The 18,434-nt window shown below is 32.9% G+C and overlaps 1 protein-coding gene across 1 annotated transcript in view; it reads right to left on the bottom strand.

Moving 5' to 3' along the window:
- Positions 1-223: 223 nt before the first annotated feature.
- The window catches only part of LOC124364539 (extensin-2-like), a 35,327-nt gene continuing 17,116 nt past the window's right edge, over positions 224-18,434 (bottom strand). The window contains exons 2-4 of the mRNA XM_046820099.1: positions 7,406-7,666; positions 1,809-2,108; positions 224-1,056 (exon numbers count right to left, since the gene is read on the bottom strand). Coding sequence (XP_046676055.1) covers positions 613-1,056; positions 1,809-2,108; positions 7,406-7,666 — 1,005 coding nt within the window. The 3' untranslated portion in view covers positions 224-612. The remainder of the gene's footprint in view (positions 1,057-1,808; positions 2,109-7,405; positions 7,667-18,434) is intronic.

The raw sequence follows: 18,434 nt of genomic DNA, 5'->3' as shown, positions 1-18,434 counted from the left end.
TGATTTTTTTAAATATTATCATAGAGCGTTGTATTACTGTACGTCACAATGTTTTGTACATCCGATAGGTTCCGCTGGTAAAAAAGCTTGAGCAACAACAATATTTTGGATTTGAAAATCCACTTAGAGTTTTAAGTGTATAAACAATACATATGGTGTCCTTATATTACACGTACGTTACACGTCCTTTAATAAAGGTACTTATTATAAATTACAAACCAAGTAGCTATGTAGTTTTATTACAAAAAATACAAAATAATACATATAATTATTATTTAATTTCCATTACAGTATGGCAATTAGTACATTAAGAACAATGTTATACTTTTAACACCTACAGGGTAACTTAATTCACTGGTACAATTTGATAATCAGTCAAGTTTTCTGGCCTTTAAAGTAATCAGTAATTATATGAATGTTCCTGCTCCATACGAAAACATCACGTACACCTCAAATCCATTAAATTTTTAGTACAATTTAATTTGAGGTATGTTGTAATTTTTGGCGTTTGACAGCGTCTCATCACTCACTGAGTTCTTCGATCTCGAATGGATCCCTAACGAGTCCTTGACGACAAAGGTGTGAATGTAATTACAACACTGTCGCCCCACGCTACGAGTCTGTGTATACATAGTCTGTAGACTGAGGGACGAGGATGTAGCGGACAGCAGGGGCGGGTTGAGCGGTCGGTGGAGGTGATGGAGGGGAGGGAGTGCTCCCGTAATACTGTGAGAGGGCTAGGGGCTTGGTAGGGGCAGGGATGTCGTCCTGCTCCTCCACTATCGGGGTAGCGGCTGTGGAGGAGACGGCGGGGGCGTAGTACCCGGGAGCAGGAGGCGAGGGACCGTTGGGGTAGTAGCTCCCACCGTCCGACCTCGTGTACTCCGCGGCTGTCTGAGGTAGACTGCGGAACTGTACTGGCTGACCGAGGGACTTGTAGGGTTGCGGGGTGGGGCTGAAGAGCACCTCCAGAGGTCGAGGGGTCGCAGTCACTCTTGTATACTGCTGGGCCAAGCTAGACTTGTGGACCACCTGCAGGGGTTGCTTGTATACCAGCTGTGAAAAGCAACGTTTATCTTAAGTTTCTTTGACAAAGTTTAAATTGCATCAGTTTCACTAACTTTGTCCCTTGAAGTAATTAAGTTATTAAATAGCTGAAAATGAAATGAGCATAAAAGTTTATTTAGTTAATTTTTTAGAAAATTGGCTGTGCAATCCATTTTGGGCTTTAACAACGTTTTTTTTCTTAAATTTGCAACTTTTTGAAATAACTTCCCTGAATACATATTACGTGAAATTACAAGGACTTGAAGTAGAATATTTAAAACGAAGCAATTAAGAAAGAATTAATAAGTTAAATTTATTTATTAGTAAAAAGTGACACTTGCCTAAAAACTATAAATCATATTCTTGGTATCAAAACTTTACCTTTTCTTCCCCAGCCGTTTTTATTTGAGCTTGATTACAAAACTACTACAGAATTTCCTATTTAAAATGTCTGTAGTTTTAGATAAAGTGATAAAAATACATTTTTCGACTCTTTCAGTATTAATAAGAAGTCGTCTTACAAAATCTTTGAGTTTGAATTAAAATTATTATACAACCCTAAAATTTATTACATCTGAAACACCTACATCTTAATTTATTTATGATCATAATCCATGTTATATTTCGCATTTAGTATATTAAATAAATAATGAAAACGGTACTCATTATGTTTCGTAATAACTATAAATAGAATTAAAAATTTAATTGCAAAATGAAATATAAAATTGTGTACTACATTTTACGGATCTTGAAGTACCAACCTCAGAATCTTCTGGATAGTCAGGGTCCTGCAGGATGCTGTTGCTGAGGCCGGTGTAAGTCGGCGGGCTGTAGTACACGCTGGCCTCAGGCCGCTTGGCCAACGGTCTCTCGTCGTACCGCACATCCGCCTTGTAGCCGTGTTTATCGGCCGTGTAGCTCACGATCTGTGTACGCCCGTCAGGAAGCCTCACCCTGTACTCGCCCTTGGTAGACTGCCCATTGTGAGCCTGCTTGTGCGAGAAGTCGTCCCCACTCTGGCGGTCCTTCACGGCGTACGCGAACGCGTAGTTCTTCGGTACCTGGAAATGGGAGGTATTAACTATCGCCGAAAATGCTACATACTTTTATTGATCGGAATACCAGCTCTTTATGCCTCACTTCTGTTCATAAACTCGTCGAATATTCCTAAAAACTTAATTCAATCTCTATAAAGAGAGTTTTAGTTAGATGTGTCCGTTATTTTCAAACTCTTTGTCTCCACGTGACTCAGTGACTTGACCTTGGGCAACGTGTTGATGGAAAGTAAAGGAATAAGAAATTTTCCAGTTTAAGCAGTAGTAATCTCCAGAAGAAACTTTTATGCCGGTTGATCACAAATATTTAACTATACATTTGGTTTTTAACCTAGTTTCAGTTGCGTTTATATCCAAGGTGTAGGTTCATGTTTAAGCCTATCACGATTACATGGGTTATTTCTTATTATTTAACATCCGTGTTATTAAAAATTATGTTATTACGTCTAGGTTATTTAATAAGTATCTAAAAGGGCATTCTTATGGCATCTATCCATCCATTAGTCCATATTTACGATAACTTTTGATAGAAAGGCCCTAGCTTCTTGAAACTCCGCCCTCATGGTCTATGGAAGAAGTCTACTGATTTTGGGTTGAAAAGGTAAAAGAGCTGTCCGTCCGTCTGTATGATAACTTTTGATAGAAAGATCTTAGATTCTTAAAATTTCGTCCTCTTGGTCCAAGTAAGATCCTAGCTTCTTGAAATTCCGTCCTCTTGGCCCAAGGAAGGACCCTACTAACTTTGGGTTGAAAAGGTAAAAGATCTGTCTGTCCGTCTGTACAGTATCTTAAGCTACATTCTATCGAGTCGTTTTATACTCCATTGTAATATAATAAGCATGGGTTATTATAGTAAATATATAGCATAATACAGTAGATTGAGGCGCTCTTTTGTACAGGATGAACCTAGGATTAACCAGAGGTACAATAACATTCTTAAATCGTGTAAATAGCGATCATAGTAAACTTTGTAATGTGATCAAAGAATTGAAAACCACAGAGAGCAGGTAAACATTGGAACGGTTAGATTTGTTGATTCAAGTTTAGTTGTTTGTAAACTTACTCTACAATAGTTTAATTTGATTCCTATGAATGGATTGTTCGACAGAGGTACGTTTTAGAGAATACAGTTCTAGGTATCATTAACATGCTAGATCCTAGATAATCGAATTTGAATAGTTACGGTACACTCTGTTTCTCAATCCCTCTTGAACAATGTAGAAACAATTAATTAAATTTGGAACATTATTAGTTTTGTCTTGGAGTTTATCGTCAATAAATTTAAGCCCTAACCATTTCGTTTATTTATTTCTATTTATTAGTTATTGTCCATCAAAACTATCATCTCCTATTAAGACTATAATCGCCTTAGTCAAAATGAGTTATCTTTATGTACTGCAATTAGTATTTATGTACAGTTACAAAAACCCAATGTTGTTGATTTTTTTTGTTCCAATCACTTCAGAATTGCTATATTAAGCTGCTATATTAAGATCATGATTAAGGGCATAAAATCTGAGTGAAATTAAGAGCGAATTATCATATTCAATTCATATTGATGTAATAAATATCACGTTTGATATGCTGATGAATATTTCTGCTATAGAAAAGGTTTTCTACATTTTAAATAACCAGACTCAACAGAATGTTCCTGAAGTCTCGCGCTGAGTTTATATTTGTTTATTATATAATATATAACAATATTGTTTGAGCAATCACAGATAAAGCAATGTACAAACTAGCTATACATCCTTACTACAATTATAAATTTACTTTTAGAACTAACTATTAGTGTTCTGTTATATCAAATTAAAGGCGTCTATTAAGAGAACATTATTCTTTAAATCTTATCTCCAAGGGTTCGCCCTTTAAAGAAGACGCTGGTTTACGGATTCAAAAAGTTACAGGACGTTGTTGTATGATGATTTATATTCTTTTCTTGATTCGAGCTGGGATAGTTAAACATTGTAAATACATACTGGACACAAGAAATAAATTTGTCAGGGTAATTACTGACTCTTCACATTGAATAGGAACTCTTCACAACCAACCATAAGGGATTGACAAACATATTAAACATAAGCTTAGGTACATCACGGTAAAGGGTTCGCATATTAAAAATCGATGCTGAAAACTGACCAGTACAAAATGGTGAATGTTACAAGATTTTACTATAAAAAAGTTATCTCACCAAATATTTTTATAGTTAATGTTAGAAAATATTAAGGAGGTATAGGACTTGATAAACACCCTGTACATTTTTGCTATGAATACGAATTATAATGCCAAACATTAACTATTTACATAAACAAGAACACAGTTCAGCATATGTAAACGATATAACAATAAGTAAGCACGATAATTCAGTAAGTGAGGATTGCAATGCAATGAATGATCATGTAATATGTAAGTCACATAACCTTATCTTGTACACGTTCAACAATACACTTCCAGTAGGTATACGTGCTTCGCCTGCAATGTCTGTAATGCAATTTTCTTCTATTTTGTGTTGTAATTCTAGTTTCTTATTAGTGGAAGGCGTTAACCGTTAAGAAGAATTGCAGGGATATTACACCACTAATAAAGGAACACTATTTCAATGTAATTTACTGACTTTGTTTAGGCTTAAATAGTCTTTAATATAAATAAATCCTTTCAGTAATCATATTTTTACATATTTAAAAAATTAATAAAATATCTTTTTCTGTCTTAACTGTGCAACATTAAAACCATTAAATAAGTAATCCGAAAAATATAATTCCTGGAATCAATATTATATTAAGTAGTGATTATCTAAAAAAAAACTCTTCCAAATACCTATTTTTATACAACATATATTGTATTTCAACAAGTACATATAAAAAAATTATATTAATCTGTCTACTGCTTTCATAAATATTTAAAATCTAGGGTGGATTTAATTTCGGTGAATTCCATTTTTTGCAGAGTTCAGTGAAGACAATACGAGCCGTTAATAAAAGACGAGCATTGAGGTTAAGTGTTAGAGAGGAATTTATAGTCATAACTTCACCTTTGATGAAGTCCATTTTCGTTTTATTTTTATATTCTATTGACGATTCATCCTTAAACGCACCTCGGCTTAGAATGTGGAATGTATTTTTTGTATGTTTTAAATTCTGCTAACAGGGCCTATTAGTATGTAAAAGATGGTTGTGCAGAACTCATAACCGTATAAAAACACCTGCTTTATGTTCGATACTGTTGCAAACTATAAGTCCTACTATATATCACATTGTAAAATCAATTAGATTTAACTTAAGATATAAATACTATTTAGAATCTACCACAAATTCGTTTTAGATTTAAATTAATAGTCAAATATTGAGAAAAAATTTGAAATAGACTTCCACCATGTGATATTGATATAATTTAGTACTGTTGAATAATTATTAAGGCCTTATTTTATTTTTTATCTTAGCATTAAATTTTACATACAACTACAAAAAAATCAATGAGAAAATAGCTTCTCTTAATGTTAAAATTTGATTTGAATTTATTCCTTAAGAACATGGAAATCAACTTATTATAGAAATAAGAGACATAACGGCACATATTTGGGTCCTAGTCTCCTGTTTACGGATTCTTGAATAACGACGTATCGTTCTCTGCCAGCTAATGTGAAATATTAATTAAACATCCTGAAAACCTTTGCTACGTAGGTCCTCTTGTTCCCAGGAAGAACTATTAGAATGAGGTCGAAAGGTCAAAGGGCAACAAATATTTGACTTAAAAGGTAAAAAACTATCGGTAAACATGATGACAACCATACTAACGCAGGGTAAACAAATTATATTTTAAAATATGTAACTAACACACGTGATGAAGTAAATTTAGTAGACTGGTTGGATTCATAAAAAGATAAAACATTTTAACTTAGCCATCATTGTCGTCTTTACAGGGAAACTTTCACGTTCATTTATTTATTTTTTACTGTATAATTTCCTTGCGCTCTAACAGGTCCTCCAATATTTCGTCATACTGAATTATTGCTTGGAAAGTTTGATGAGCGTATATGCTTAATATTTCACCAATGCCAACAAAAACAAGTGTCAAATAAAATATTCATGCCTGAAAACCAAGAAATAGGAGATAATAAACCAATTTAATACAACATAATTTATATTACTGACGTAAACAGTTATAGATTTTCTCATATCATAAAATAAATCAATTATTTATTACGTCTATTGTTCTTTTTTTATCACTTTGGACCTTTTCTACTTCAGTAATGCATATTTCATGCATACGTATAAGGTTTATTAGATAAACCTTTATATGCATAGACTAACTAAGGATAAATGGTGTACTTTATTAAGGTCTAGATTCTATTAATATTTAGAATCTGATATGCCGGGCATTAACCAATTCTGTAGCTAATGCTATCCGGTAAGCAACACGAACGTGTTGATAAATCTATACATACTTTATGAGTAGTGGCCTTACTAAAATACATTTAAGCGTCACAAAAAAGAATTAATTTACTTAATATTCATATAATATAACAAAATAGAACACTCAATCTTACTGAAACACTGTTTACAGCGCTATCTGATGTCCAGATCTAGGAACTACCATTAGCAGGACAGCGCATCACTAGCGAACTCTAATCAATGGTCCTAGTTACTAAGTTCAATGAATTTGTATTTGTTTCATGTACCAGACCAAAAGCGATTAGTATTCATTAAAGTTATAAGACTATAGATTTGTAAAACAAATATAAGTTTGAAGCATTAATGGGTTTTAACATCATTGAGGTTTATATTCTCTCCCTGCCTCTCACAAGTTTAGAAAAGTATAAAGTAAAGTTCATAAAAAATCCTTCAATTAGTGTTATCAAAATACCTTCTATATCAATGGCCCTAAAATACGTGGTTAGAAAAAGTCAAATAATTAACGTTATTTTGTACATTTGGACAAAGAACATTATTTGTATTAAGAACATACAGATTCGTCTCTTTATATGGCAATTGCTATTTTGAAATTTTTGTTCATGCAATTCATAAGACACGTACTTAATTTAAATACTGAGATGAAATATATACACTAGTTTACATATAATTTGACCATTATTAATTAATAATAAGTATTCTATCTTAGCTATTATTGTATTGTTTACCTATTTATTTCAACGGACCTAAATTCAAATAAAAAACAAAAATGATGGCATGACCTAATTCTAGTGCATATGTGGGACAAAAAAAAATAGCCGTGTTATCAATTTTGCGAAAGGGTGTGATGGCGAAATTCTCTGAAATAGACGTCCTGATATGCGAATTACCTACCGTGATGTAGCCAGGAGTGTGGCTCTTGGTGGGCTTGACGGAGTCTGGGACGTCGGGGAACTGTACAGGTCGGTTGTCCTGTCGCCTGTCCTCCCTGCTGAGGTACGGATAGGGCTGCTGATCCAGCAACTGCTGAGGCAACGTGGCGGCCAGTAGTGTCTCCAGGGGATGAGGGTTGTAATCACGTGGTCTCAGGTACCTCTCAGGCACCGCCACCTCTGTCCCTCCTCCCAGGCGCGTGGCCAGCAGTATGCTTACTACCTGAGCGCAAACAAATTTATTTTATTGTTCTTAATTTTTCTTTACATTTTGTCAGATGTAAAATCCATCTTGATGTCCTTCGAATATTTTAGCCTTATAAATTAATATTAATTTTTTCAACACTAAGATGGGTTCCAGTAGTATATTGAATAACGGCTGAGCGTTAGTGAAGACTCAGTGGCTGGCAGTTTGGTCTGTTTGATTTTCAGCAAGATATGTAGTAAAATAAATTATGTATACACATAAAAGTTTGCATTACGCTAGTTTCTATATGGGAAAAATTAAGTTCGGTAATGGTACATATATTGTTCTGAACGTTAGTGAAGTGATTTCTTTTCTATTTTTTCTGCACGAAATTTTCAAAATAAAGTATACACTTGAAATTTTTTATGAAGCTTAAATTCTATGAACAGCATCGAGTTCAATAATAGTGCAACTCCAACTTTAGATTTGGTTCGTAGGTGAACACTCACACAGAGGTTAGAAATATTGTTTTTTCTGTCTATTTTTCCTCACGGTATCTCGAAACACAATTGATGTATAGACTTTAAATTTTGCTTGAAGTACATCAATATAAGCAACGTTGTTCGATATCATTACATATCTAAGTGTGGATTGGGGCGAGTGTTTGCGGGCAATTCAAGATAATAATTTTGGATTAAATAGTCAGCCACAATATTTTTTAGTCGGCATTTTAACTATGTTAAAATATAACGTAATGGAATTTTAAGTGAACATTTTTTATTGTTATTGTCAGAACTGACATATAATTTGGAAAATTTGTACAGTTTATCCGTAACATTAATCTATTTTAAGACACACGGTAAATTGATTATTTGTATAAACTAAAACATTCTGAAATACATAACAGTTTACATAAGAGCATGAAACAAGCATGAACAGTGTGAGAAGAGTGAATAGCTTAAGTATGTTCATGTAATATGTAACTCACATTGCCTTGTACTTTATGCATTGCCAGCAGCTATGTTGCAATACAGCTACATACGTGCTTCGCCTGCAATATATGTAATACAATTTGCTTCTGTTTACTGTTGCAGTTCTAGTCATCTGTAAGCGGAAGGAATCAACCGTTTAGTAGAAATACATTGGATTCGTGACAACGGATTCTTCAATAGAGAAAGTGGACTTGTTGATCTCTAAAAGAGTTTTACATGTTAAATAAACATTTATAATTCTCTTAGGTTACATTTTACAGCTGAAAGTGCGTTACAATATATGACATTATTTGTACTAATGTATGCTTTTTCCCTATGGTCAGTTTTCTTTTTTTATGGCCCAGATTTTTAATAATTATGAAACTCATACTACATGCTATGTTGTAGGCTAGTTTAAAATATTATTTCGATGTATTAACTTTTTCTAATATCCCGAAGTGGGAAGCGTCTACTTCCGTGTCATGCAGTCAATTTATTGCACTCTCTAAGGCATTACTAATGTCGTAGTAACGTTGAATGTATCATGCATAGATCGTGAAAATATATCGGGAGTAAAGTATACTTCAGCCAAAAAGCGTGGACTGCCGATCTAAGATATTTTTGGTGCTGTTATAACGTCTACTTCCTTTCTCAAGCATAAATATTATATATGCGAAAGTGCCTTTGTTGGTTTATTTTGCTGTCAAGCATATAATCTATTCAACCGATGGTACAGTGTCGGTCGGCGGTCGGTGGACCCGTCACTCAGAGTGTAGCCGGCATGTCGGGTGGACCCAGACTGTACAGAAATTTTACATGGACATTTATAGGGTATCTCGCATAAATACAGCCAACCACCCCCCCCCCCCCCCAGAGACCCACCCCCAGAGAGAGAGTGGGGTTCTCTTATTTCGAAACTCCCACCCTACTGGACTCGAAAGTAGCAAAAATTTCCATATTGGTCTTTACAGATGAAGAATATTAATTGAAAGATCGTGTTAAATGTAACTAATTGTAATATAAAAAAGAACTATTTTTTGTGTAAATACTGTTCTATGACTGCACAACTATATGTTTAATTACTCTAACCAAACCATAAACCAAATTAAACAAAAACTAAACTGCTATTGGCACCTTCAACTTTCTTTTATATTTCACCTGAAGTACGTAAACAAAATGAAACATTTGATTACACTTTAATTTTAATATAAGTGATTGATTAGTAGTTTAATGCGGACAACAAAGATAATTTTTATTCCAAATTGAGCCAATGACAAATTAAAAACATGTAATGAATTGGTAATACTTGATGTAAAGCGTGTTGTTGGAAATACTATTTAAACGTTGTTATAAGACACACTTTAATTATGAAAAGTTCCAATATATAAGTCCAATATATATGTCTTAATACCCAAGACTTGACATTATCACGTGGTCTTTACCCTAACATGCTTTATTGAAATTTGATTATTGAAATATTGTATAAATTCCCTTAAGATTTCCCACTTACATATCGAAAGTAGACTTTTTTGTCTGCAGTATATATTTTCTTGGTCGGGAGAGGAAAGCAAAGTAACTTAGTTAATATAGTATCATTTTGAGTTATCAATATTATAGGAGCTTCTTAATTACTTTATAAAAATGAATATTTCTAGGATGTCGCTAGTATAAAAACAAATAAATAAGCTTTCTGGTGGGTTTATAACCCTTTTACAAATTAGATGTAGAGTTGATTGTTGATAGCATGAACATATTTACTTTGCCTGTTGAGAGTGTAAGACACACGTGTATTGAATTTCGTATTTGTATAAAATCGGGAAAATATAGTTCTTCTAATGTTACCTTACTTAAATCCCTATGATGTTTCATCTTCATGATTTTTTTTATTTTATATTTTAGCCACAATACAACTCTATGTCACATTTTATCTTTTTCGGAAACAATACATTTTTGCATATTTATATTACGATTTCAACCCTTATAAGTGAGTGACTGATCATCATAAAATGCTTTGGTGGACTATTTCAAGTGGATAACGTTTGCTAAATATCCACTTTCTCAAAATGTTATAACATTTCAGAATTAATGAAGAGTAAGTGAGTTAAGGTTTTTACTTTTATAGATAATTTTTACATAGAAGAGGTTACAATGATAAAAATGTATGCACTAAATAACACACTGAAAGGTGGAGAATAAATCCATAGATTGATTTCTCGTTTATATTCAAAGTGATTGAAAAGTAATTTGCATCTCCCTCGCCTCAAGTTTGATTGTTTGATATATTTGAATTCAGTTCGCACCAATTGGATTGTGAGGCAGATCTAACTCTTATTGTCTATTTTTGTACAGTAAATTCTTTCCAAGGGTAAATTGAAGGTAAATATAAATTGATAAGTTTCAATTTAAACACAATATGTTTTATAAATTGTAAATCATTTTATAGCTACTGTATGTAACATAACAAAACTTGTCCAATAAAAATACTTGGGTGAAGTATTACAAAATATAAATACGTATGCTGATAAATAAACAGTTATGCTTATAATTGGATTTATTTAACATAAATTTTAGTATTTGATGCTTGAGTAATAGTACTGAAAGGTGAATCAGAAAGTCTCTTATTTGAGATAACACTTTTTACCTTCAGTATATTTTCTCTTTCTTCTTTTCCAAAAACCTTTAAGTTACACAGCACAAGACATATCGAACATTTCGCTTATAAAATAGCCTCTAAATTGTCTAATACTGTGAAATCATACTGAATACAATTTTACTACAGTTAACAATACTTCATAGCGATCGTTTAAAACAGATCACGTTCCACAGTAATAAGATTTCACCCGTTTGGTGTAACACTATAAATCAATACAATCTTATAACATATGAAATAAAACGTAATTTTAATCATATACGCATACTATATCAGATATATCTAGGAAATAGTAATAGATTTCGTGGTTCAACTCTACTAGCAGTAAACTCATAACGTATAGTAACTATCGAAATATTATCAACAGCACAATATAATAGATTTTTTAAATTTCTTGTTCGTTTGTTTATTTAAACCAGTTTCTCCCTTTAATGGGCTTCAAACTTCAGGCTTACTCAAGAATTCACTAATTCAGATTAAACGAAAATATCAAGCTTTATGTTCACACCGCGTTTATGGGTGCTTAAGGAATTGAATTTTCAAAGGCAAAATTTCTAGAGTACAATAAATTGTAGACTCTTCCATTTCTTTATCAGTTAGCTTATTAAGCATGCTTATTAAATTATTCTTCTTACTGGTTCGTCTTTCTTTTCCTGTTCATTTTCCTATCATTGTGATTCCAAACATTTCGTAATGTACATATTTGTAGTCAATGACCAACCTCCGCTAACTCTGCTTAATCCCCTGCTTCAAATTTGTTTTAAAACTTATTCTTTGCAAATTGGACACTAATGAAGTGGCTTTGTGTTATTTATGCCACATTTGATTTCTTAAAATGTCTTTTAACCTACTCTAAGCCGGCTGGGCCACGTCATTTTAGCCCGAATGACAAAATTAAAAAACTTTGGTTTTCTTATTTTTGTTCTTGGTGTTATGGGGTGTGTTTCATTTAAATATATACTTAACACGCACGTAAAATATATCTTCATTATTATTAATTTGGATCCAGAAAGAACCCTCGTAGTTCATGAATTTCATACTCAGAAAGTATACACTTTACAACACAACAAACAAAAACAGAACAAAAACATTTGTATGCGGCCTAGTCATATACGAGTACTTACAGTAAGACATGTTCTATCATTCTGTAACCAAGATTAAGGCCTTACATATTTTTAACTCGACGATGTTACAGTACAGCTGGCTTTTAAGATCTAGTTGGCATTTTCTAGTATCTCAAAGTCACGCAATCAGGTGAATTAAAAACTGTCCTTACAAAGCTATTAGGGCCAGGTTCATTCCAGTTTTTATTCTTAATAAGCATAAAAGGTGTTGTTGAACATTTCTCCACGCAAACTTGAATACTCTTTGTTTCTTAATATTGCACAGCCGGTGTCATGAGGAAGTATGTCAGTTCACACAGAGTCCTTACGTTGTTCACATGGTTACATTTTTGACATCCACTCTGACTGAAAGGGAGTTAGCCCCTCCTTCTCCCAAGAGAGATAAAAGCCCGCTATCCCTCTTCATGAGATCTCAACAATAGGTGAACTCTATTCCCAACCATACCAATACTATCACACCGGAAACATTCGTAGATGTATTATTTTAGACGCATTGTAATGAGGAGTTTCCTTAACTTCTTGTCCAAAGTGAAATAAGTTCAATAAAATAACTTTATATTTTCAAATTTAGCACTTCATCTCATACAAAAATAATACTATCTAGTCAGTAATTTTCACTATTGAAACTATATATCTTTGCATTTTCTCGTGAGTACGTACTGAAGAAAGAAACAATAATAAAAAGCATTAAAATATACTAGACCACTATTGTTTTTTATTGTTTATTACAAGTATATTACTATTTTATTGAAGATTATTTAATGATTTAGTATTTAAAGCGTAACGTAAGTGAATATGCACTCGTCTGCCATTACACAAGGCATTAATGTGCACATAAACATTGGTATGAGAGATATATTTGAATGAAACAAAGGACGCGGGACGCGCGATCGAAATCGAGATGGTCCGTTGTCGCAACTGGGCATTACAAAAGGTGTAATCGAGTTTACACAACTCGCAAGTTGTGATTGACCTGGGAAAGGGAAGGGACGGTTGGCCGTGATCGGTTGTCAAGGGCCGGACACCTTCTGCTGATACCGGAGGTAATGATAGAGCGGCTCGGGTGGTTGTCTCGGTGGGAGGCCTCCCTCCTCCGTCAGTTCAAGGAAAGGGAGAAAAGGGATAAATACTTATGTTAGAAGGATTTATTTGGTAAGTAATACTTCTGAGAGAAGTAATGGTCACTCAGAAATTCCGATCTCCTGTTTCGTTTCAGAATACTAGACCCTAAGTTAAGAGAAAAGTGTTTTGGAGTCCTGAATAATGACACAGCTTTGAGAGTTCACGTATTGATAATTCAAGATAATAATTTTGGATTAATTAGTCAGTCACAATATTTCTTAGTCGGCATTTTAAGTATTTTAAAATGTAACGTAATGGAATTTTAAGTGAATATTGTTTATTGTTATTGTCAGAACTGACATATAATTTGGAAAGTTTTTACAGTTTATCCGTAACATTAATCTATTTTAAGACATACGGTAAATTGATTATTTATATAAACTAAAACATTCTGAAATACATAACAGTTTACATAAGAGCATGAAACAAGCATGAACAGTGTGAGAAGAGTGAATAGCTTAAGTATGTTCATGTAATATGTAACTCACATTGCCTTGTACTTTATGCATTGCCAGTAGCTATGTTGCAATACAGCTACATACGTGCTTCGCCTGCAATATATGTAATATAATTTGCTTCTGTTTACTGTTGCAGTTCTAGTCATCTGTAAGCGGAAGGAATCAACCGTTTAGTAGAAATACATTGGATTCGTGACAACGGATTCTTCAATAGAGAAAGTGGACTTTATCGCTAGGTTTTTTATTTATAATGGAGGTTTATATGTTAAATAAACATTTATAATTTCACAGTTGAAAGTAAGTTACAAAACATTACATTATTTGTACTAATGCATACTTATTTACTGATATAGTACAGTATAGTTTACACGGTTTCCTGAAGATACAATCTTTTTCCTTATGGTTACTTTTTTTGCCCTGAATTTTAATAATTATGAAACTTAAACGTGCGATGTTGTAGGCTGCTTTAAAATATTATCGTAATGCATAAAATTTTTTAATAACCCGAAGTGGAAAGCGTCTACTTCCGTGTCACGCAGTCAATTTATTGCACTCTCTAAGGCATAACTAATGTCGTAGTAACGTTGAATTTATCATGCAGCGATCGTGAAAATACATCGGGAGTAAAGTATACATCAGCCAAAAAGCGTGTACTGGCGATCTAAGATATTTTCGGTGCCGTTATAACGTCTACTTCCTCTCTCACGCAGAAGTATTATACAAGCGAAAGTGCCCTTGTTGGTTTATATTGCTATCAAGCGTATAATATATTCGACCGATGGTACAGTGTCAGTCGGCGGTCGTTGGACCCATCACTCAGAGTGCAGCCGTAGTGTCGGGTGGACCCAGACTGTATTGAAATTTTACATGGACATTTATACGGTCTCTCGCATAAATACAGCCAACCACCCACCCAGAGGCCCACCCCCAGAGAGAGAGTGGGGTTCTCTTATTTCGAAACTCCCACCCTACTGGACTCGAAAGTAGCGAAAATTTCCATATTGGTCTCTACAGATGAAGAATATTAATTGAAAGATCGTGTTAAATTTAATCAACTATTTTTTGTGTAAATATTGTTCTATGACTGCACAACTATATGTTTAATTACTCTAACCAAACCATAAACCAAATTAAACAAAAACTAAACTGCTATTGTCACCTTCAACTTTCTTTTATATTTCACCTGAAGTACGAAAACAAAATGAAACATTTGATTACACTTTAATTTTAATATACGTGATTGATTAGTAGTTTAATGCGGATAAAAAAGATAATTTTTTTTCCAAATTGAGCCAATGACAAACTAAAAACATGTAATGAATTGCAAATACTTGATGTAACGTGTGTTGTTGGAAATAATATTTAAACGCTGTTATAAGACACACTTTAATTATGAAAAATTCCAATATATAAGTTTAAGAAAGTATTAATACCCAAGACTGGTCGGCTTAACATTGTAATGTGGTATTTACCCTAACATAAAAATAAGACATATAACTCAAAACCTCTTATATAAACGATTATTGAAATATTGTATACATTTTCTAAAGATTTCCCACTTACATACCGAAAGTAGACATTTTGTCTGCAGTAGACTTCTCAATCTGTAGTATGTTTATATATTTTCTTGATTTTGACACAAACGCATACTCAACTATGGCACTGAAAATATCTTAAAGAGAAAGAACATTTTAAGTAGACCTCTTTTGAGAGAAGTAGATTTCTGAGACCTACATAATTACGTATATATTCTCTTGGTCGGGAAAGGAAAGCAAAGTAACTTAGTTAATACAGTATCATTTTGAGTTATCAATATTATAGGAGCTTCTTAATTACTTTATAAAAATGAATATTTCTAGGATGTCGGTAGTATAAAAACAAATAAACAAGCTTTCTGGTGGTTATAACCCTTTTCCAAATTCGATGTAGAGTTAATATTTTATAGCATGAATGTATTTGATTTCCCTGTTGAGAGTATAAGACACACGTGTATTTAATTTCGTATTTCTATAAAATCGGGAAAATATAGTTCTTCTAAAATGTTACCTTACTTAAATCCCTATGGATATTTCAATTTCTATTTTAGCCACAATACACCTGTACGTCACATTTTATCTTTTTCGGAAACAATACATTTTTGCATATTTTTATTACGATTTCAACCCTTATAAGTAAGTGATTGATCGTCATAAAATGCTTTGGTGGACCATTTCAAGTTTAACGTTCAAGGATAACGTTTGCTAAATATCTACTTTCTGAAATGTTGTAAAATAAAGAGTGATTGAGTTAAGGTTTATACTTTTATAGATAAAGATTACAGATAATATATACATAGAAGAGATTACACATGATAAAATTTATGCACTAAATAACCTACTGAAAAGGTAGGTGGTAGAGAATAAATCCATAGATTGATTTATCGTTTATATTCAAAGTGATTGAAAAATAATTTGCATCTCCCTCGCCTCAAGTTTGATTGTTTGATATATTTGAATTCAGTTCGCACCAATTGGATTGTGAGGCAGATCTACCTCTTATTGTCTATTTTTTGACAGTAAATTCTTTCCAAGGGTAAATTTAAGGTAAATATAAATTGATAAGTTTCAATTTAAACACAATATATTTTATAAATTTTAAATCATTTTATAGCTATGTAACATAACAAAACTTGTGCAATAAAAAGAACTTGGGTGACGCATTACAAAATATAAATACATATGCTGATAAATAAAAAGTTATGCATTATAACTGGATTTATTTAACATAAATTTTAGTATTTGATGCTTGAGTAATGGTACTGAAAAGTGAATCAGGAAATCTCTTATTTGAGATAACACTGTTTACCTTTAGTAAATTTTCTCATTCTCCTTTTCCGGAAACCTTTAAGTTACACAGTACAAGACATATAGAACATTTTGCTTATAAAATAGCCTCTAAATTTTCTAATACTGTAAAATCATACACAATACAATTTTACTACAGTTAACTAAACTCCAATATGATTGCTTAAAACAGATCACGTTCCACAGTAGTAAGGTTTTTTTCTCATTTCGTGTAACACTATAAATCAATGCAATCTTATAACATATGAAATAAAACGTTATTTTAATCATATATGCATACTATATCAGATATATCTATGAAATAGTATTGGATTTCGTGGTTCAACTCTACTAGCAGTAAACTCATAATGTATAGTAACTATCTAAATATTATCAACAACAAAATATAATTGATTTTTAAAATTTATTGTTCGTCTGTTTATTTAAACCTGTTTCTCCGTTCAGTGGGCTTCAAACTTCAGGTTTACAAAATAATTCACTAATTTAGATTAAACGAATATATCAAGCTTAATGTTCACACTTCGTTTAATGGGTTGAATTTCCAAAGGCAAAATCTTTCTAGAGTAAAATAAATTGTAGACTCTTCCATTTCTTTATCAGTTAGCTTATTAATTATGCGTATTAAATTATTCTTCTTACTGGTTCATCTTTCTTTTCCTCTTCCTTTTCCTATCATTGTGGTTCCAAACATTTGCCAAAATGTTTCCAATTTCTTAATGTACATATTTGTAGTCAATGACCAACCTCCCAGCTAACTCTGCTTAATCCCCTGCTTCAAATTTGTTTTAAAACTTATTCTTTGCAAATTGGACACTAATGAAGTGGCTTTGTGTTATTTATGGCACATTTGATTTCGTAAAATGTCTTTCAACCTACTCTAAGCCGGCTGGGCCACGTCATTTTAGCCCGAATGTCAAAATTCAAAAACTTTGGTTTTCTTATTTTTGTTCTTGGTGTTATGGGGTGTGTCTCTTTTAAATATATACTTAACACGCACGTAAAATATATCTTCATTGTTATTAATTTGGATCCAGAAACAACCCTCGTAGTTCATGAATTTCATACTCAGAAAGTATACACTTTACAGCACAACAAACAAAAATAGAACAAAAACATTTGTATGTGTCCTAGTCATATACGAGTACTTACAGTAAGACATGTTCTATCATTCTGTAACCAAGATTTAGGCCTTACATTTTTTTAACTCGAAGACGATACACTACAGCTGGCTTTTAAGATCTAGTTGGCATTTTCTAGTATCTCAAAGTCACGCAATCAGGTGAATTAAAACCTGTCCTTACAAAGCTATTAGGGCCAGGTTCATTCCAGTTTTTATTCTTAATAAGAATGAAAGGTGTTGTTGAACATTTCTCCACGCAAACTTGAATACTATTTGTTTCTTAATATTGCACAGCCGGTGTCATGAGGAAGTATGTCAGTTCACACAGAGTCCTTACGTTGTTCACATGGTTACATTTTTGACATCCACTCTGACTGGAAGGGAGTTAGCCCCTCCTTCTTCCAAGAGAGATAAGAGCCCGCTATCCCTCTTCATGAGATCTCAACAATAGGTAAACTCTATTCCCAACCATACCAATACCATCACGCCGGAAACAAGCGTTGATGTATTATTTTA

The sequence above is a fragment of the Homalodisca vitripennis genome, chromosome 6 (genome assembly GCF_021130785.1).
Source record: "Homalodisca vitripennis isolate AUS2020 chromosome 6, UT_GWSS_2.1, whole genome shotgun sequence".
Classification (NCBI taxonomy): domain Eukaryota; kingdom Metazoa; phylum Arthropoda; class Insecta; order Hemiptera; family Cicadellidae; genus Homalodisca; species Homalodisca vitripennis.
The sequence above is the reverse complement of the archived record's forward strand: the minus strand, read 5'-3'. Positions and strand labels throughout refer to the sequence as shown.